Source organism: Coregonus lavaretus (genome assembly GCF_964263955.1).
Source record: "Coregonus lavaretus genome assembly, contig: HAP1_SCAFFOLD_935, whole genome shotgun sequence".
Taxonomy (NCBI): Eukaryota; Metazoa; Chordata; class Actinopteri; order Salmoniformes; family Salmonidae; genus Coregonus; species Coregonus lavaretus.
This window is the reverse complement of record NW_028166519.1, coordinates 145,001-167,500: the sequence shown is the minus strand read 5'-3', so window position 1 is coordinate 167,500 and position 22,500 is coordinate 145,001. Positions and strand designations below refer to the sequence as shown.

The following is a 22,500-nucleotide window of genomic DNA, read 5'->3' as shown; positions in this document are numbered from 1 at the left end:
ATACATGAAATCAATATGGGGACATAAAAGGCCTAATGGCCCCACATCATTGCCATGACAACAGTTTCAATATAATGCCGCAAGGCCCTCAACCTCTGGCAAAATCACGTCTCATTTTCCACTGAATAAAACTAAGATATCGCAAATAATGATCAGTTTTATCTTATGTAGCCTATACAATAGATCGTTTTTAGAGCGTTGCCATCTCAGTAGTGAGGCTTTTAACACGAACATATACAAGTTTTAGTGGCCGGGATAGGCCTAATAAACGGTATTTCCCCCAATTTCAATAATCTAAAAACAGAGGAAGGCTATGTCATGAACCTTCGCTGTGGTGTGTCTGTCAAAGTGTAAAATCGGGTCCTGTCCATGGTGCTGAAATGTAGATCGCACAGACAAAGCTATGCTGCGCGGACCCCATGTAAATACCCATTCATGTTATTAGCCGACACTTCACACAATATCACCTGTGTAGCTGTTGGTATAGCGACAATAGCACGTTTATTGGGTTGTGGAAAATGTGTCAGCTCGTGCGTGCTATATTCATCTGTTCACGGTCGAACCACGTGAGCGACAGAAGAGAGAGAGAGCTGTTATCTCGTGACGCAGTATTTTTATTTTTTATTTAATTTATCTCGTTCTAGAGTGTTATTACGGTCGCCGTCGCTACTTCACAAACCAAATAACATCGAGGGGGTTATCTACTAGGATGTGAACGATTGCCGTAGATTGATCATTAGAATATAGGCTACGCTGGTGTTCAACCTCTAGCTACACCAATGCAGCAGCGACGGATCGTGTTTCCATGGTCCCCTGCATCACTTATTGACCCCTCTTTTCTCTCTCTCTCTCTCTCTCTCTCTCTCTCTCTCTCTCTCTCTCTCTCTCTCTCTCTCTACCTCTCTCTCTACCTCTCTTCCTTCCCGGCACCCCTCCCTGGCTCCTCTCTCGGCTCATCCGGGTTCAGTGCAATGGAGTTGCATTGGTATCAAACGGCCTAGATTAGGGACAGTTCGACATTTACTGTGGGGACGACAACGACGACGAATGGTCCAGTGTCATTTTAAAAAATGCACCCACCTCACATGATCCTTCCCTTGTACTGTAAAAAAAATTGGACACCCTCCCCCCTCATAAAATTAACTCTATAATAATGATTACCACCACAAATAACAATAACTGTAGCAACCCTGTGTTTTTAAATGTGGAAATTGACTTGACCATGGTTTTGTGGTATAGTCAATGCCAAGCATGGCTACAGGCCAGAAGGTTGAGGGTTCGCAGACCATTACAGACAAGCTCACTCTCCCGGCTGCAGACAATGATCAGCTACAGTGAGGGAAAAAAGTATTTGATCCCCTGCTGATTTTGTACGTTTGCCCACTGACAAAGACATGATCAGTCTATAATTTTAATGGTAGGTTTATTTGAACAGTGAGAGACAGAATAACAACAAAAAAATCCAGAAAAACGCATGTTAAAAATGTTATATATTGATTTGCATTTTAATGAGGGAAATAAGTATTTGACCCCCTCTCAATCAGAAAGATTTCTGGCTCCCAGGTGTCTTTTATACAGGTAACGAGCTGAGATTAGGAGCACATTCTTAAAGGGAGTGCTCCTAATCTCAGTTTGTTACCTGTATAAAAGACACCTGTCCACAGAAGCAATCAATCAATCAGATTCCAAATTCTCCACCATGGCCAAGACCAAAGAGCTCTCTAAGGATGTCAGGGACAAGATTGTAGACCTACACAAGGCTGGAATGGGCTACAAGACCATCGCCAAGCAGCTTGGTGAGAAGGTGACAACAGTTGGTGCAATTATTCGCAAATGGAAGATACACAAAATAACTGTCAGTCTCCCTCGGCCTGGGGCTCCATGCAAGATCTCACCTCGTGGAGCTGCAATGATCATGAGAACGGTGAGTAATCAGCCCAGAACTACACGGGAGGATCTTCTCAATGATCTCAAGGCAGCTGGGACCATAGTCACCAAGAAAACTATTGGTAACACACTACTCCGTGAAGGACTGAAATCCTGCAGCGCCCGCAAGGTCCCCCTGCTCAAGAAAGCACATATACAGGCCTGTCTGAAGTTTGCCAATGAACATCTGAATGATTCAGAGGAGAACTGGGTGAAAGTGTTGTGGTCAGGTGAGACCAAAATTGAGCTCTTTGGCATCAACTCAACTCGCCGTGTTTGGAGGAGGAGGAATGCTGCCTATGACCCCAAGAACACCATCTCCACCGTCAAACATGGAGGTGGAAACATTATGCTTTGGGGGTGTTTTTCTGCTAAGGGGACAGGACAACTTCACCGCATCAAAGGGATGATGGACGGGGCCATGTACCGTCAAATCTTGGGTGAGAACCTCATTCCCTCAGCCAGGGCATTGAAAATGGGTCGTGGATGGGTATTCCAGCATGACAATGACCCAAAACACACGGCCAAGGCAACAAAGGAGTGGCTCAAGAATAAGCACATTAAGGTCCTGGAGTGGCCTAGCCAGTCTCCAGACCTTAATCCCATAGAAAATCTGTGGAGGGAGCTGAAGGTTCATGTTGCCAAACGTCAGCCTCGAAACCTTAATGACTTGGAGAAGATCTGCAAAGAGGAGTGGGACAAAATCCCTCCTGAGATGTGTGCAAACCTGGTGGCCAACTACAAGAAACGTCTGACCTCTGTGATTGCCAACAAGGGTTTTGCCACCAAGTACTAAGTCATGTTTTGCAGAGGGGCAAGGCAAATACTTATTTCCCTCATTAAAATGCAAATCAATTTATAACATTTTTGACATGCGTTTTTCAGGATTTTGTTTGTTGTTATTCTGTCTCTCCCTGTTCAAATAAACCTACCATTAAAATTATAGACTGTTCATATCTTTGTCAGTGGGCAAACGTACAAAATCAGCAGGGGATCAAATACGTTTTTTCCCTAACTGTAGGGGGAAATCAGATTTTAAACATTTTGATGCTATATATATAATTATATAAAATATATGCAACGAATTTTCCACCAACAGGTTTTTGTGCCAATGCACCACACACAACCTATAAGCAATGCATAACTGCAAACCGATTACCGACTTCAAGCGCTTCATCACGGTTTGCATTTTCAACAACACAATCAAATAGAGTGTATGTCAATCTGATAAGCAGAAAATACATCTTTCCCTAATCAGTATCGAAGGCTTGGCTTAATATAATATATAATATATAATATGCCATTTAGCAGACGCTTTTATCCAAAGCGACTTACAGTCATGCGTGCATACATATTTATTTTTTTTGTGTATGGGTGGTCCCGGGGATCGAACCCACTACCTTGGCGTTACAAGCGCCGTGCTCTACCAGCTGAGCTACAGAGGACTACGGCTTGACAATCTCCGAATGTCTTTCAACTTTTTGGGGGGTTTTGAAACAGATGTCCCTTTCCCTTCTTCGAAAGGCCAGTGCACAGTTTGGATGCTGGAATTATATCAGAGTGGAGTGGATGAACATGCGCAGGTCGCCTACAGGATATTTTTTAAGTAGCGTAATCAGATTAATACATTTTAAAATGTGGTCCTCTGTAGCTCAGCTGGTAGAGCACGGCGCTTGTAACGCCAAGGGTAGTGGGTTCGATCCCCGGGACCACCCATACACAAAAAAATGTATGCACGCATGACTGTAAGTCGCTTTGGATAAAAGCGTCTGCTAAATGGCATATTATTATAATATTATTATTAAAAGTTAAATGACCAATATTTAGACTACTGTATATTGAAGCGTTAGGTTCGAGGTTGAGGAATAGCCACCACGGATTGGAAAGGAGGCAGAACGCGCGTTAAGCTTCCCTGAATAACTGGGCGTGCCCGGAGCATAGGCCTGTGTGCCTACATTATATAGGACGACTTGGGAGAATGATGATGGGCAACAGACAGCACATCAGTATCAGAGGTAAAAATACAGCCAGACTGTCCTGTACTGTGCCCCTTTCTAGACCTTATAATCTGACAAGAGTAGACCCACAACTGATCCAAATGGAATTAAACATTCTAATAAACAGGACTTTTATTCAATGACATCTTCACTTCACTTCACAGCCCAGAGTAGAATTAAACTTAATTTTACTCACTTGAAGACAATAATGCAGTATCCATTATATTGTGGTGTTGTAGGCTAGTCTATGGAGGATCATTGTGGTGTTGTAGGCTAGTCTAGGGAGGATCATTGTGGTGTTGTAGGCTAGTCTAGGGAGGATCATTGTGGTGTTGTAGGCTAGTCTAGGGAGGATCATTGTGGTGTTGTAGGCTAGTCTAGGGAGGATCATTGTGGTGGGGAAAATGCACTATCCTCCCCTGTGCCCAATAAAAAATAAAATACACTACCATTCAAAAGTTTGGGGTCACTTAGAAATGTAATTTTCTCCGAAAGAAAAGCACATTTTTTTCCATTAAAATAACATCAAATTGATCAGAAATACAGTGTAGACATTGTTAATGTTGTAAATGGCTATTGTAGAGTGTATGTCTACATTGGCCTATTGTAATGGAATATCTACATAGGCCCTTTATCAGCAACCATCAGTCCTGTGTTCCAATGGCACGTTGTGTTTGCTAATCCAAGTTTATCATTTTAAAAGGCAAATTGATCATTAGAAAACCCTTTTGCAATTATGTTAGCACAGCTGAAAACTTTTGTGCTGATTAAAGAAGCAATAAAACTGGCCTTCTGAGACTAGTTGAGTACCTGGAGCATCAGCAATTGTGGGTTCGATTACAGGCTCAAATACAAATAACTTTCTTCTGAAACTCGTCAGTCTATTCTTGTTCTGAGAAATGAAGGCTATTCCATGCGAGAAATTGCCAAGAAACTGAAGATCTCGTACAACGTTGTGAACTACTCCCTTCACAGAACAGAGCAAACTGGCTCTTACCAGAATAGAAAGAGGAGTGGGAGGCCCCGGTGCACAACTGAGCAAGAGGACAAATACATTAGAGTGTCAAGTTTGAGAAACAGGCACCTCACAGGTCCTCAACTGGCAGCTTCATTAAATAGTACCCTTAAAACACCAGTCTCAACATCAACAGTGAAGAGGCGACTCCGAGATTGCTGACCTTCTAGGCAGAGTTGCAAAGAAAAGCCATATCTCAGACTGGCCAATAAAAATAAAAGATGGGCAGTCTGAGATATGGCCTCTGTACGCCTATGTAGATATTCCATAAAAAATCAATTTGATGTTATTTTAATGGACAAAAAATGGCTTTTCTTTCGATAACAAGGACATTTCTAAGTGACCCCAAACTTTTGAACGGTAGTGTATATATCACACATCCCTCCCAAAAGCAAAACCAAAAGTTAGACGACCCTCCCCTATTTTGGACCAGCCCACCCCAGTAAATTGTCCCTTTGCGTCCAAGTCAGAAAACCCCAGTGACAATACCAAAGTACTAATCAGGGCGCAGAACACAGATAGTCTCCAGTGACACGCTGACCTGCTGTCTCAGCGTTACCATGGCGATTTACAGTACAGAGGCGTCTGTGGTATAATGCAGAGAGAGAGAGGGATGAGAGAGAGAGAGAGAGAGAGAATGGATGTGTATATAGGAGGGAAGGAATAGAGGAGGGGGAATAGAGGAGAGGGGGAATAGAGGAGAGGGGAATAGAGGAGAGGGGAATAGAGGAGAGGGGGAATAGAGGAGAGGGGAATAGAGGAGAGGGGAATAGAGGAGAGGGGGATAGAGGAATAGAGGAGGGGGAATAGAGGAGGGGGGAATAGAGGAGAGGGGGAATAGAGGAGAGGGGGAATAGAGGAATAGAGGAGGGGGGAATAGAGGAGGGGGGAATAGAGGAGAGGGGGAATAGATGACAGGGGAATAGAGGAGAGGGGGAATAGAGGACAGGGGAATAGAAGGGAGGGGGAATAGAGGAATAGAGGAGGGGGAATAGAGGACAGGGGAATAGAGGAATAGAGGAGGGGGAATAGAGGAGATGGGGAATAGAGAAATAGAGGAGGGGGAATAGAGGAGGGGAAATAGAGAAATAGAGGAGGGGGAATAGAGGAGGGGGAATAGAGGAGAGGGGAATAGAGGACAGGGGAATAGAGAAATAGAGGAGGGGGAATAGAGGAGGGGGTATAGAGGAGAGGGGAATAGAGGACAGGGGAATAGAGGAGGGGGAATATAGGAGAGGGGTATAGAGGAATAGAGGAGGGGGAATAGAGGACAGGGGAATATAGAAATAGAGGAGGGGGAATAGAGGACAGGGGAATAGAGAAATAGAGGAGGGGGAATAGAGGAGGGGGAATAGAGGAGAGGGGAATAGAGGAATAGAGGAGGGGGAATAGAGGAGGGGGAATAGAGGAGAGGGATATAGAGGAATAGAGGAGGGGGAATAGAGGAGAGGGGTATAGAGGAATAGAGGAGGGGGAATAGAGGAGAGGGGAATAGAGGAATAGAGGAGGGGGAATAGAGGACAGGGGAATAGAGGAGAGGGGAATAGAGGAATAGAGGAGGGGGAATAGAGGACAGGGGAATAGAGGAGGGGGAATAGAGGAGAGGGGAATAGAGGAATAGAGGAGGGGGAATAGAGGAGAGGGGAATAGAGGAATAGAGGAGGGGGAATAGAGGAGGGGGAATAGAGGAATAGAGGAGGGGGAATAGAGGAGAGGGGAATAGAGGAATAGAGGAGGGGGAATAGAGGAGAGGGGAATAGAGGAATAGAGGAGGGGGAATAGAGGAGGGGGAATAGAGGAATAGAGGAGGGGGAATAGAGGATGGGGAATAGAGGAGGGGGAATAGAGGAATAGAGAAGGGGGAATAGAGGAGAGGGGAATAGAGGAATAAAGGAGGGGGAATAGAGGAATAGAGGAGGGGGAATAGAGGAGAGGGGAATAGAGGAATAGAGGAGGGAGAATAGAGGAGAGTGGGAATACAGATGGAATCTGAGAGGATATAAAGATTCAACAGGCCTCAAATTAGATGGCGGCATGTATAAACGCTGATGCATTTCAGTTACCTGCCATTACTGGCAGCATCAGTGTTTGTCTTTGCGTGGTAACATGTACTATACCGGTAGCCCACAGTAAGTGTCATGCTTTCACATCACTTTATTACGGAACTGGAAATAGCAATATAGCCCACATCCTCTTTCTCTGTAAAGCGTGAACGCACACGCAGGGCCTCGCCCAGATCCAGACGTAGTCCTAAATGTGCTTTAGGATCTAGTGCCAGTCTGCAGGGGCCCCTCTCTGATTCACTGTATGTTTCAGACCTATTACTGCTGACTGGGGAGGTGACCTGTATAGCCTTATCAATCCCAGCTGAAATAGGTCTCAGATATGGATAACCCCTTTCAGATACAAGGGGAGGCAGGTGGAGATACTGTATGAAGAGAGATGGCGAGAATGAATGGATTTTAGTAAAGGATGAGGGTTGAAAGGAGGATGAGCGGCACAGGAGAAGGAGAGGGAAGAGTGACCCTTATAGTGTCTTAAAACCAAAATAGAATGAATACAAGTGCACTGCATAGTAAGAGTGATTAGTTGATGAAGATGTTGCTCAGGGCTGCTCTGGTCTAAATAAGTACACTATTTAGAGAATAGGGGGTCATTTATAGGGGGTCAGATGCTGCTCAGCTTGGAGGCCTGGTGTGTCCCTTCCTTCCTTACCTCCATCGGAGTACGTCTCAGTCCCGTATCCATCCTGCAGGCCGTTGCTCCATGTCCCCTCGTAACGGGCCCCGCTAACCGTGCTCTCCAGCTGGCCGTAGCGTCCCTTGAAGCCCTGCGTCCACTCCCCCCTGTAGTCCCAGCGGCCCTTGCTCTCCACGCCCACACCGTGGCGCTTCCCCTGTGCCCAGGTGCCCTGGTAGCTGTTCCCGCTGGGCCAGGTGTAGACTCCAAGGACCTCGAAGCCGTGGCTCCAGGCCCCAGCGTACTCCCCCTGGCCCTGTGGCCCCGTGCAGACCCCCCGGCCGTGGGCCTTGCCCTGCTCCCACCCCCCGCAGTACGACCCCCCGTCATCAAAGTCAAACCTGCCTCCAGTGGACATGCATGAAACAGGTTTAGGCAAAATCCTCAGAACGTCCAGAAGAGAGAATGAGGTGTACACAGAGCGATCAGGGCAGGGAGGCGAGGATGGAGGTAGTATCATGGAGGTTTAGATCTCAGAGTATTTCCCCTTTTCTTTTTGTTGTTGTGTTTTTTATGATAATGTCATCAAAAACAGGTTCCCAGTCTTGTACAGAGCAGGGCTTGGTCCAGAGAGCATCACCTGGGATGGAGAGAGAGAGAGAGAGAGAGAGAGGTCTCGTCTGTCTGTCAGTGGAGGTGGCAGGTTCTGGAGCTGGGTCTGGCGTGACGTTAAGGATGCTAGATGCTACTGCCGGCCGGGCATTCTGCTTCCCATGGGCATGCAGGCTGCATGCGCTCCTCCTCCACCCTCCTCCACACAGCCTCGCCAGCTGGGATGGCACTAACCCACTCACCTCTTCGTTGGCTGGGGCGCTCCAGACAGGCTAGGCCCAGGCTTTTCCAATAGTACCGGAGGCCCTCACGGCAGCAGCGACACAGCGAGCTCAATCAGACATTACACCACCACCCCTCTAGCTGTGCTCCACCGGCACACAGACAACGGAGAGAGGATAGAGACAGGAGATGGGATCGCAGCGCACCAGTACGCCCCAAATAAACAGAGTAGGAGAGGAAGAGATGGGCTAGAGCTATAGCATGGGCTGGAAACATCCAAACACACACATCCATAAACACACACACACACACTGAACACACACACACACCTCAGACGACCTAACTGACGGAGTATTCCCTGTTGCTTCTCTCTTCTTCTGCCCTGTTCTCTCCCTCCTCCTCCTCCTCTCCCTCCTCCTCCTCCTCCTCCTCCTCCTCACTCTGCTCCTGCTGCGCTGTAGAGATGGAGCTGCAGTCTCTCCTGAACAACATGCGAGGAGGGCTGATGCAAACAACAAAAAAAATTATACAATTGTTTTCTTCCTTTCTGCTTTATCTTCTGTATTTTAGCGCTCAACCTATCTCTGGATCGTTAATATATCCGGTTTCCCCCCAAGTCATATTTTGGTGGTCTCTCGGTCGCTTCTCTCTCTCTCTCTCTCTCTAAAATCGGCTCATTACTGAAGGACTGTTCCACCCCATCCAATACCCCTCCCCCACACGCTCCCTCTCTCTCTCCCTCCCTCCCTCCTTCTGTAGGCTCTTAAAGAGATAGAGACCCTGGGACAGGGGAAGAGCAGTGTGTGTTTGGTTCACTGCGCTGGCCCTTTGGGGATATAGCCCGCTTTCCCTAATTACCTAGCAATCTAATGATCTGCCTCTCTCTCTCTCTCTCTCTCTCTCTCCTCTATCTTTCTCTGTCTCTGTCTCTCTCAATTCAACTCAAAGGGCTATATTGGCATGGGAAACATACACTGAGTGTACAAAACATTAGCAACACCTTCCTAATATTGAGTTCCACCCCCTTTTGCCCTCAGAACAGCCTCAATTCGTTGAGGCGTGGACTCTACAAGGTGTCGAAAGCATTCCACAGGGATGCTGGCCCATGTTGACTCCAATGCTTCCCACAGTTGTGTCAAGTTGGCTGGATGTCCTTTGGGTGGTGGACAATTCTTGATACACACGGAAAACTGTTGAGCGTGAAAACCCTGGCAGCGTTGCAGTTCTTGACACACTCAAACCGGTGCGCCTGGCACCTACTACCATACCCCGTTCAAAGGCACTTCAATCTTTTGTCTTGCCCATTCACCCACTGAATGGCACACATACACAATCCATGTTTTAATTGTCTCAAAGCTTAAAAATCCTTCTTTAACCTGTCTCCTACACTGATTGAAGTGGATTTAACAAGTGACATCAATAAGGGATCATATATTTCACCTGGATTCACCTGGTCAGTCTGTGTCATGGAAAGAGCAGGTATTCCTAATTATCTGTCCACTCATCGTATGTTTACATTGCCAGAGCAAGTGACAGACAATAAAAGGGAAATAAACAATCAGAAATTAACAGTAAACATTACACTCACAAAAGTTGTAAAATAATATAGATATATATATAAAATATAGATATTTCAAATGTCTCTGTCTCTCTCTCCCCCCGCCCCCCCCGCCGCCCTCCCGCCTCTCTCTCTCTCTCTCTCTCTCTCTCCTCTCCAAGAGAATCAACTGGAAAGTCAGCCATGTATTTTGTTGTACACTAGTGGCTGCTCTATAATTCTCTGATTCCAAAAGTGTACTTTGGACTTAATTTCTGTATTTATATCATTCTAATAAAAACAAAGCTGACAAACTGATGAGATTACTTCAGACTGACATGACCTTTAGTTGGAGTTCTCCTGCTTTTCAAATCAAATCAAATGTTATTTGCCACATGCCGAATACAACAGGGGTAGACATTACAGTGAAATGCTTACTTACAGCCCTTAACCAACAATGCATTTATTTTTTAATAAAAGAGTAAAATAAAACAACAACAAAAAAGTGTTGAGAAAAAAAGAGCAGAAGTAAAATAAAATAACAGTAGGGAGGCTATATATACAGGGGGGTACCGGTGCAGAGTCAAGGTGCGGGGGCACCGGCTAGTTGAGGTAGTTGAGGTAATATGTACATGTGGGTAAAGTTAAAGTGACTATGCATAAATAATTAACAGAGTAGCAGCAGCGTAAAAAGATGGGGTGTGGGTGCAGATGGGGTGGTGATGCAACCAGTCAGGATGCTCTCGATGGTGCAGCTGTAGAACCTTTTGAGGATCTGAGGACCCATGCCAAATCTTTTCAGTCTCCTGAGGGGGAATAGGCTTTGTCGTGCCCTCTTCACGACTGTCTTGGTGTGTTTGGACCATGATAGTTCGTTGGTGATGTGGACACCAAGGTACTTGAAGCTCTCAACCTGTTCCACTACAGCCCCGTCGATGAGAATGGGGGCGTGCTCAGTCCTCTTTCTTTTCCTGTAGTCCACAATCATCTCCTTTGTCTTGGTCACGTTGAGGGAGAGGTTGTTATCCTGGCACCACACGGCCAGGTCTCTGACCTCCTCCCTATAGGCTGTCTCATCATTGTCGGTGATCAGGCCTACCACTGTTGTGTCGTCGGAAAACGTAATGATGGTGTTGGAGTCGTGCCTGGCCATGCAGTCATGGGTGAACAGGGAGTACAGGAGGGGACTGAGCACGCACCCCTGAGGGGCCCCCCGTGTTGAGGATCAGCGTGGCAGATGTGTTGTTACCTACCCTTACCACCTGGGGGCGGCCCGTCAGGAAGTCCAGGATCCAGTTGCAGAGGTTAGTGTTTAGTCCCAGGATCCTTAGCTTAGTGATGAGCTTTGAGGGCACTATGGTGTTGAACGCTGAGCTGTAGTCAATGAATAGCATTCTCATGTAAATGGTCTTCCCTGGCCATTTACATTTCAGAGAGTCAATAGCTCAATACTGTCGCCAAAAGGACATTTTTGTGCACCATAAAATACAGCGCCTTCAGAAAGTATTCATACCCCTTGCCTTATTCCACATCTTGTTGTGTTACAGCCTGAATTCAAAATTGATTTTAAAAATCCCTCACCTATCTACACATAATACCCCATAATGACGAAGTGAAAGCATGTTTTTTTATTTTTATTTTAGCAAATGTATTGAAAATGAAATACAGAAATATCTAATTTACGTAAGTATTCACACCCCAGAGTCAATACTTTGTAGAAGCGCCTTTGGCAGCGATTACAGCGTTGAGTCGTCTTGGGTATGTCTGTTTCAGCTTTGCACATCTGGATTTGAGGATTTTCCCCCATTCTTCCTTGCAGATTTTTTTCTCAAGCTCTGTTAAGTCAGTTGGGGAGTGGCAGTGAACAGCAATCTTCAAGTCTTTCCACAGATTTTCAATGGGATTCAAGTCTGGGCTTTGCCTGGGCCACTCAAGGACTTTCTTGTTCTGAAGCTATTCCAGCGTTGCTTTGGCTAAATGCTTGGGGCACAGGAGGCTGCTGAAACTGTTGGAACAAAGATCTTTGCCCCAGGTTCTCATCAAGGATTTGCCTGTATTTGGCTCCATTCATTGTTCCCTCTATCCTTACCAGTCAACCAGTCCCTGCCGCTGAAAAGCATCCCCATAGCATGATGCTGCCACCACCATGCTTCACAGTAGGGATGGTGTTAGATGGGTGATGAGCTGTGCCTGGTCTTCTCCAGACATAGCACTTTGCTATGTCTGGAGAAAGCCCAGATTGGTGAAGTGCTGTAGAGACTGTTGTCCTTCTGGCAGGTTCTCCCATCTCAGCCAAGGAACTCTGTAGTTCTGTCAGAGTGGTCATTGGGTTCTTGGTCACCTCCCTGACCAAGGTCCTTCTTGCCCGGTTGCTCAGTTTGGTCGGACGGCCAGCTCTAGGCAGTCTGGGTAGTTCCATATTTTTTCTATTTGCCAATGATGGAGACCACTGGGCTCTTGGAAACTTTCAACACTCTAGAAATGGTTTTACACCCTTCCCCAGATATATGCCTCATCACAATTGTATCTGGGAGACCTACAGACAGTTCCTTGGTCTTCATGGTATAGTTTCTGCTCTGACATGCACTGTCAACTGTGGGACCCTGTATAGACAGTTGTTTCTTTCTAAATCATGTCCAAACAATTGAATTGGCCACAGGTGGAATCCAATCAAGTTATGGTTGATCCTGCCAGTAGCATATGCTTGTCTCAAAGATTAAGCCATGCAAGTCTAAGTACACACGGCCGGTACAGTGAAACTGCGCATGGCTCATTAAATCAGTTAAATCATATCAAGGATGATCAAAGTAAATTGGATGCACCTGAGCTCAATTTGGAGTGCCATAGAAAAGGATTGTGAATCATTACGTAAATGAGATATTTTGTATTTAATTTTCACACCAAAAAATGTAGGGGGTGTTTTAATACTTTGTCATTATGGGCTATTTTGAGTAGATGGGAAAAAATATATTGAATCCATTTTGAATTCAGGCTGTAATACAACAAAATGGGGGTATGAATACTTTCTGAAGGCGCTGTAATTTGTATTATTTCAATTCATAACAGTTTCAGGTGTTCAATTACACTCCAACATTTTCCCTTTGATGATCAAGGTGGCATTTTGATAATGTGGTTATGTAGTTCATAGCCTGATAATGTGGTTATGTAGTTCATAGCCTGATAATGTGGTTATGTAGTTCATAGCCTGATAATGTGGTTATGTAGTTCATAGCATGACACCCACACTGATTTCGCTGTGTTTCACCATTGTTTAACCAGGCTATGTACTGTATGTAGTTGATGGTTCCAATCCAAATGAGCGTGAAGCCAGCACACATTCAGGGATTCAGTCTGGCCTCATAAAATGTATTGATTAAATGAAAGACTTTAATGAATCACCTAGAGTAGTGAGCTGGTGGGTGTTCGTCACGATCTCCTCTCGCCGTTGGATGCTGTTCCTTTACTTCAGGGACAATCTAAGACTGATTTAGCTCAATAGAATGCCTATAGACAATTTCTGAAAACCCTTCATTAAGATTTAAGTAAGATCCTGTATTAAGAATTTTGCTGTAGAATAGATATTCATAATGCTGTATCTATAAATGCCGTGCATCGATTGAATTATTTGTTGTATGGTAAATCAGTGGTTATAACTCCGCCTACATTTTACACTGAGTGGACAAAACATTACGAACACCTGCTCTTTCCATGACATAGACTGACCAAGTGAAAGCTATGATCCCTTTTTTGATGTCACTTGTTAAATCCACTTCAATCAATTTAAGAGTGTGTCAAGAACTGCAACACTGCTGGGTTTTTCCACGCTCAAACAGTTTCCCTTGTGTATCAATAATGGTCCACCATCCAAAGGACATCCTGCCAACTGTAGGGAGCATTGGAGTCAACATGGGCCAGCATCCCTGTGGAACGCTTTCGACACCTTGTAGAGTCCACGCACCAATGAATTGAGGCTGTTCTGAGGGCAAAAGTGGGTGCAACTCAATATTAAGCACAGTAGTTGAAGAGATGAATTGAGAATGGAAAATAACTGAAATGATAGAATATGAATGAATATTCAACCCCTGGGGTCACACCTCATCAACCCCTGGGGTCACACCTCACTCCTCTAGTCCTGGACCTCATCAACCCCTGGGGTCACACCTCACTCCTCTAGTCCTGGACCTCATCAACCCCTGGGGTCACACACAATATCAGCAGCAGTCAACCCAGAGGCTTGTGTGGTTGGACCTCTCCTAAACACAATATCACCTTCTGGTCAAACATTCCTCGGGATCCAGGGTTGGGGAAACCGTGTCATTCTATTAGGTTCAATATAATCATATAGGTCTATCTAAAACACAGTCACATCCACAATCCATGCTTGAAGGGTAATGTTTCACAAACCAGCATATTTTTTTCCCCCTTTCTCAAAATTCAACAATGTTATATTTTATTTTATTTACTACCATTAGGATATAAATGGTTACAGTAAAACATGAAGAACATACATGGCACCCCAACAAAAAATACAAATTACAAAAACTGAAAAAGCTGGATGCATCAGTCCTCCTGGGAGATCGGTAGGTAGAGGAATGAAGAGAGTGGACTCCTGTGGTGGTGGTATGCCTGCTGAAGGTGGCCGTTCTAGGGGGTGAACAGGCTGGGAGAAGGGCCCTGTCCAGAAGAACATTCCTTGCACCTACACCTTAGACCCTTGTGAAGGATCAGAGAGGATTGGATTGGTGTAAAGCAACATGGCCAAAACTCCATCTAGCCTATCAGAGGACAAGGTACTATCATCATATTGCTTAAACCAATCAAATCCTCTCTGATCTCTACAAGTGTCTAGAGGTTAGGGGGTTGTTCTGGACAGGGCCAGAGAGACCAGGGGGAGACCAGGGGGAGGAGACCTGTCTAGGTGAGGATATCGTGGGCCTGCTGTTCCACCAACACAGCCATGTTCTTCACATCTCCACACCACAGGTCCAACCGGTCCTTCATGCCCTTGATCTGAAGAGGGGGCGGGGATGAGAGGGAGGGTCAAAGGTTAACGGTCAGAGAGGAGTAACAAGCTTTTCTATAGCTCATTGAGGATGATTCCAAAGCCACTTCTTTAACTACAACTAGGATTGGTCCCAATGGCTTGTGTTACAGAGGGTGTTATAGTAAAACAACAGAATATTCCCCATTTCTGGTGAAAACCAAGAGTCACGTCTGGCCCCTGAGAACCGGTGTTTCTCATTGACTGATTATTATTCCTTGGCCCGTGAATATGAATATGTTGAGGTGTATGTATTTACCTGCTGCAGGTCCAGTACTCGGGGCTGAATATGTTGAGGTGTATGTATTTACCTGCTGCAGGTCCAGTACTCGGGGCTGAATATGTTGAGGTGTATGTATTTACCTGCTGCAGGTCCAGTACTCGGGGCTGCACCCAGGTCATCTGAACCTTCTGGTCCACCTCATCAATGTTTCCTTTGATCAGACCCACAGACAGAGCCTTCATCACTAGCAGCTCCACCTGCAGGGGACAACCAAGAACCGCAATCAGACCCAGTCAGGGAGCTCAGACAGTTTACAATCAACTCTCCTTATAAACACCAGTTGTCACCAACCCTGGTATCCATACATTTATTTTTATTTAACCTTTATTTAAAACAGGGAGTCACATTGAGATTAAAAATCTATTTTACAAGAGAGCCTTCTATACAATAAAAACAGAATAAAACATATACGTGTATAAAACAATATCATTCAGCACACAATAACAAAATAAACATATTTAATAAAAGCAAATCACATTCAACTACATAGAGGTCCTCAATCAATCATTTTAACTGCCTGAGTGGCACCAGAACATCCGCAGATTGATCCACAAATTAGGGGCAAAAAAACTAAAAACGCAGATTTTCCCAAATCTGGAGACTGAAGGGATCTCTAGTGCTATCCATTCCTCAGAACGGGTTTGGTAACGTATGATTCTTAACTTAATGAATGAAGTTACATATGAAGGGAGTTTCTGTAAGATTGCTTTGTAAATAAATAAAAAAGACAACGCGGCTCTCTTCTTACAGACAGAGAGGTCCATCCCACATTTTTATACAGACTAAAATGATGAGTCCTAAAGTTGTCCCCTGTGATAAAACGTATTGCAGAATGGTAAACTGCATCCAAGGGTTTCATAACAGAGGTTGCCGCATGCATGTAAACAAAATCACCAAAATCCAAAACAGGGAGAAGCGATGTTTGAACAATCTTTCTCCTATTTTCAATACTGAGGCATGCTTTATTTTGATATAAAAAAATAAAATAAAACTATCTTGGATCTTAGCTTCTTAGTCAGATTTTCTATGTGTTACGAAGGACAACTTGTCATCAATCCAGACACCCAGGTACTTCTATTGAGAAACAAGCTCAATTTGGGCTCCATTTGTAGCTCAAATATGCAGGTCCTCGGGGGTCAACATTTCGTGCCCTAGAGAACAGCATGAGCTTGGTTCTACTTGTATTTAACACTAATTTAAGATCTTGTAAGTGATTTCTGAATTGAATCAAAGTCATGCTGAAGTTCACGAATGGCCGTGCTGCACCGAGGTGGCACATGAATACAAAACTGTCATCTGCATAGAGATGAATGTTACAAGTATTAACAGTGTTTCCTCTGTCATTAATATACAACATGACCAATAAATGGACCCAAAATAGAACCCTGAGGAACACCTTTTTGAATCTCAAGAAATTCAGATTGAACCCCGTCTGTCAAGATGGCCCGAGTTGTGTCGCTAAGATCATTCTGAAACCATAAACAGGCTGTGTATCCCAGGCCTATTCTAGATAACGTCTTCAGCAAAACAGAATGATCCAACAGTGTCGAACGCCTTTGACAGGTCAATAAACAAAAGCAGCAGGGATCTTTTTAGCATCCAAGGCATCGACAAGATCATTAACAACTACCGTGGTTGCCGTGGTAGCACTATGCCCAGGCCTAAACCCTGATTGGTTTATATTAAAAATACAACTATCAGATACAAAAGTTACAAAGTGGTACATTAACCAAGGATTGAAGAATCTTTAGCTAAACAAGGTCGTCTTGAAATGGGGCGATAGTTGTCACCAACCCTGGAGGTGGAGCTACAGGATGTGCAGGCCTACGGTTCCAGACAATTAAAGCACGTGACTAAACTCAATGTTATTTTAAATTGGCCCGTTATTGTGCTGGGACAAAAGCCTATGGACCAGGTGACCACGGATACAGACCAATGTTCATTAGAAGCCTCCACATACTAACGATTTGGTATAAGTGACATACGATTGGTGGATTGATTACTCAACTGACCTCGTTGACGGGGATCTTGGCACTCTGTCCAATCTCATGGAAGCTCAGCTGTCTGTTGTTAGCGGGACGGGTGAACGTCATCTAGACGGAGGAGGAGAGGAGGACATGTTAGGACTGTTGGAGAGGAGGACATGTTAGGACTGTTGGAGAGGAGGACATGTTAGGACTGTTGGAGAGGAGGACATGTTAGGACTGTTGGAGAGGAGGACATGTTAGGACTGTTGGAGAGGAGGACATGTTAGGACTGTTGGAGAGGAGGACATGTTAGGACTGTTGGAGAGGAGGACATGTTAGGACTGTTGGAGGAGGAGAGGAGGACATGTTAGGACTGTTGGAGGAGGAGAGGAGGACATGTTAGGACTGTTGGAGGAGGAGAGGAGGACATGTTAGGACTGTTGGAGGAGGAGAGGAGGAGAGGAGGACATGTTAGGACTGTTGGAGGAGGAGAGGAGGACATGTTAGGGCTGTTGGAGGAGGAGAGAAGGACATGTTAGGACTGTTGGAGGAGGAGAGGAGGACATGTTAGGACTGTTGGAGGAGGAGAGGAGGAGATGTTAGGGCTGTTGGAGGAGGAGAGGAGGAGAGGAGGACATGTTAGGGCTGTTGGAGGAGGAGAGGAGGACATGTTAGGACTGTTGGAGGAGGAGAGGAGGACATGTTAGGACTGTTGGAGGAGGAGAGGAGGACATGTTAGGGCTGTTGGAGGAGGAGAGGAGGAGAGGAGGACATGTTAGGGCTGTTGGAGGAGGAGAGGAGGACATGTTAGGGCTGTTGGAGGAGGAGAGGAGGTCATGTTAGAGGAGGACATGTTAGGGCAGGTAGAGGAGGAGAGGAGGACATGTTAGGACATGTTAGGGCTGGTAGAGGAGGAGATGTTAGGGCAGTTAGAGCACCTCACTCCATTTCCAACCTCCTCATTAAACAGGAGCTCTAACCCAGAGCGACTGACCAATCAGTGCATTCAACAGTAAGTTGGTAAAAGTAGGTAGAACCAGGGGTTGGAACCAAATTTATTTTCCAATCGTTTCCTTCTGAACAGAACCATTCTTATATATATATATATATGTTACATTTAGCTGGACATTAAATGACTTGACCAATCAGTGTGAATAGAGCAGCTGGCTATGGAGCGGGAAAGCTATTGTTTACATCCATTGGACAGACAAGTGTAGGGCGCGAGATGCCACTGAAATTTGGCAGGTGGGGAGAGAGCGAGAGACGGTGGAGGAGGCGGCTTGGCATCTTGTCGTTATGACATGCATTACCTGAATTAGGCCCACAGAATTATAGCTACGGAGGAACGTTGGAATGTCTTTGAACATTAGAGAGAGTCGGTTTAACGTTGGACCAGAGCTAACTAGCTAACGAGCTTCTGTGTGCAGAGCGGCACCAGAATTAAAATTTAAAAACACGTCTCACCTTTTTTTGTAGTTAATACATCCAGTGTGAAACGTGATAACTATGGTATCCTTAATTAGCATTGAAAAAGTTAATCCATTCTTCTGTCATTAAAAATCTCTCCCTAATTTCTGAATCGCTCTTGTAACGTCAGCAGGCTACAGTAGCCTGTGCTTCGGAAGGGGGAGGGGCAGGTAGCCTACACACGCACCAACACTGGCAAAGATTTTCATCTGTCAGGCAGACACTGGAATACGTTTCTGAGTGACAAGAGGGAGGGCTTAGCATAGGCGCTTTGTTGTGGTTTTTTTGTGGGACTGGAAAGAAATGCCCGGAACATTATAGATCACTTTCGTTCCCGGTTCAGATTATGTTCCTCTAAAAAGTTCGTTATTTTTTTGAGTTTTTGGTGCCAACCCCTGGGGAAAAACAACTACATTTCACATTCAATTGCAAGTAAAACCTTCCCGTACTCAACCGTCAGCACTCCTCAACATATAAAAACCATTGAGGAAGAGAGAGCATTGGTTCTGCCTGGGAGAGAAGAGAACCCACCTCCATCACACAAAGCAGCTGAATCTTCTGCATCAGTTTGCCTTCATTGGCTGCCAGGTCAGGCTGCAACACAGACACACATGTTGAAATGAGTTCTGTTTTGTTGGTTAATGACAGGTGATCTCTAATCTTCTGTGAGTATTGTAACATTATTAACTTGCATTATCATAGCACCTCAACAAAACCATGTCCATGTGTGTAAACAATAACATATTCTGGAAAGAGAGAATGGGAGCTACAATAGTTTTGGTTCTTTATTTCTTGCAGTGATAGTTTCCATAGAGTACATTCAACCAACGGTCCAAGGCCCTTCTGTAGCCAGTGGTGCTGGTTACCTGCGCTCCCCAGGCCAAGGCCCTACTGTGGCCAGTGGTGCTGGTTACCTGCGCTCCCCAGGCAGACTTGTAGGCCTGGAACTTCTCCACGTTGCCTCCGTTGAAGGCGTACAGGGTGTCTATCAGCCACTGCTTGTCTGTGCTCCTTAGGGACTCCAGTACTGGGTGCATCAGCTAAAAACACAAGCAGAGGCAGGCTGTCAAACACAGGCAGGCAGGCAGTCAAACACAGGCAGGCAGGCAGTCAAACACAGGCAGGCAGGCAGTCAAACACAGGCAGGCAGGCAGGCAAACACAGGCAGGCAGGCAGGCAAACACAGGCAGGTAGGCAGGCTGTCAAACACAGGCAGGTAGGCAGGCTGTCAAACACAGGCAGGTAGGCAGGCTGTCAAACACAGGCAGGTAGGCAGGCTGTCAAACACAGGCAGGTAGGCAGGCTGTCAAACACAGGCTGTCAAAGCCACCTAGTGCTTCAATGGCAAAACTTGAGGCCAAACTTGTGTGGTTGTAGCTCAGCCAAAACTTGCTTTAAATGGCTGCTTGATGCTTATTATAGGACAGGCTAATATCTTCACCAAATGGGAGGATACCACAAAAACACAACAATCATGAGGGTGGTGATGGGTACTTACCAGCTCTCCGAAGTTGTAAACTCCCTCTCCTAAGAGTCCAGCCAGACCCAGAGTGAAAGCCCTCTCCTGCTTCTCTGTCTCTGACGGATATACAGACATCATCAGTTATGACCGCTAGTGAGTACTAGCATACAGACATCATCAGTTATGACCGCTAGTGAGTACTAGCATACAGACATCATCAGTTATGACCGCTAGTGAGTACTAGCATACAGACATCATCAGTTATGACCGCTAGTGAGTACTAGCATACAGACATCATCAGTTATGACCGCTAGTGAGTACTAGCATACAGACATCATCAGTTATGACCGCTAGTGAGTACTAGCATACAGACATCATCAGTTATGACCGCTAGTGAGTACTAGCATACAGACATCATCAGTTATGACCGCTAGTGAGTACTAGCATACAGACATCATCAGTTATGACCGCTAGTGAGTACTAGCATACAGACATCATCAGTTATGACCGCTAGTGAGTACTAGCATACAGACATCATCAGTTATGACCGCTAGTGAGTACTAGCATACAGACATCATCAGTTATGACAGCTAGTGAGTACTAGCATACAAAAAAACAAATAATGCCCTCAAACAATTGTAAACTAAATGTTTTTTCTAATGATGCTTTTGTGATTTTACCAAAATTAAGTTCTGCTCTATGGCCAAACCATGCATATTTGATTTCAGTGCTACATACTGCCTTTATACATTGTAAATGGATGTTACCTGGCAGGTCTTTGATGTCGACACAGCCGAGGTAGCGCAGAGCGTCCTTGTAGTAAGAGGCATGGTTCCCCACGATGCGGTAGTATTTGCTGGACAGGTCGTAGAATCGCCCGTGGACTGACGTCACCCCGGGCAAGTTATTCAGCGTCTCCTCCACCTCCTCAATTAATATCTGCCGGACGGAAGGCAGGGTTTACATACATATACACTGGATTGAAATGTACACACATATACAGTGGGGAAAAAAAGTATTTAGTCAGCCACCAATTATGCAAGTTCTCCCACTTAAAAAGATGAGAGAGACCTGTATTATCATCATAGGTACCCGTCAACTATGACAGACAAATTGAGATTTTTTTCTCTCCAGAAAATCACATTGTAGGATTTTTAATGAATTTATTTGCAAATTATGGTGGAAAATAAGTATTTGGTCACCTACAAACAAGCAAGATTTCTAGCTCTCACAGACCTGTAACTTCTTCTTTAAGAGGCTCCTCTGTCCTCCACTCGTTACCTGTATTAATGGCACCTGTTTGAACTTGTTATCAGTATAAAAGACACCTGTCCACAACCTCAAACAGTCACACTCCAAACTTCACTATGGCCAAGACCAAAGAGCTGTCAAAGGACACCAGAAACAAAATTGTAGACCTGCACCAGGCTGGGAAGACTGAATCTGCAATAGGTAAGCAGCTTGGTCTGAAGAAATCAACTGTGGGAGCAATTATTAGGAAATGGAAGACATACAAGACCACTGATAATCTCCCTCGATCTGGGGCTCCACGCAAGATCTCACCCCGTGGGGTCAAAATGATCACAAGAACGGTGAGCAAAAATCCCAGAACCACACGGGGGGACCTAGTGAATGACCTGCAGAGAGCTGGGACCAAAGTAACAAAGCCTACCATCAGTAACACACTACGCCGCCAGGGACTCAAATCCTACAGTGCCAGACGTGTCCCCCTGCTTAAGCCAGTACATGTCCAGGCCCGTCTGAAGTTTGCTAGAGTGCATTTGGATGATCCAGAAGAGGATTGGGAGAATGTCATGTGGTCAGATGAAACCAAAATAGAACTTTTTGGTTAAAAACTCAACTCGTCGTGTTTGGAGGACAAAGAATGCTGAGTTGCATCCAAAGAACACCATACCTACTGTGAAGCATGGGGGTGGAAACATCATGCTTTGGGGCTGTTTTTCTGCAAAGGGACCAGGACGACTGATCCGTGTAAAGGAAAGAATGAATGGGGCCATGTATCGTGAGATTTTGAGTGAAAACCTCCTTCCATCAGCAAGGGCATTGAAGATGAAACGTGGCTGGGTCTTTCAGCATGACAATGATCCCAAACACACCGCCCGGGCAACGAAGGAGTGGCTTCGTAAGAAGCATTTCAAGGTCCTGGAGTGGCCTAGCCAGTCTCCAGATCTCAACCCCATAGAAAATCTTTGGAGGGAGTTGAAAGTCCGTGTTGCCCAGCGACAGCCCCAAAACATCACTGCTCTAGAGGAGATCTGCATGGCCAAAATA

At 45.3% G+C, this 22,500-nt stretch overlaps 2 protein-coding genes across 3 annotated transcripts in view; both read right to left on the bottom strand.

The window, feature by feature from the left end:
* The window catches only part of jph3a (junctophilin 3a), a gene marked incomplete at both ends in the record, with an annotated part of 13,517 nt that extends 5,482 nt beyond the window's left edge, over positions 1-8,035 (bottom strand). For both annotated transcript variants that reach the window (XM_084189844.1, XM_084189845.1), the window contains one exon: positions 7,654-8,035. In XM_084189844.1, the coding sequence (XP_084045970.1) occupies positions 7,654-8,035 (382 nt within the window). The remainder of the gene's footprint in view (positions 1-7,653) is intronic.
* A 6,401-nt stretch (positions 8,036-14,436) lies between these two features.
* The window catches only part of psmd13 (proteasome 26S subunit, non-ATPase 13), a 9,839-nt gene continuing 1,775 nt past the window's right edge, over positions 14,437-22,500 (bottom strand). Inside the window, exons 5-11 of the mRNA XM_084189849.1 lie at positions 20,976-21,147; positions 20,245-20,324; positions 19,661-19,786; positions 19,278-19,340; positions 17,325-17,405; positions 15,393-15,509; positions 14,437-14,998 (exon numbers count right to left, since the gene is read on the bottom strand). Coding sequence (XP_084045975.1) covers positions 14,903-14,998; positions 15,393-15,509; positions 17,325-17,405; positions 19,278-19,340; positions 19,661-19,786; positions 20,245-20,324; positions 20,976-21,147 — 735 coding nt within the window. The 3' untranslated portion in view covers positions 14,437-14,902. The remainder of the gene's footprint in view (positions 14,999-15,392; positions 15,510-17,324; positions 17,406-19,277; positions 19,341-19,660; positions 19,787-20,244; positions 20,325-20,975; positions 21,148-22,500) is intronic.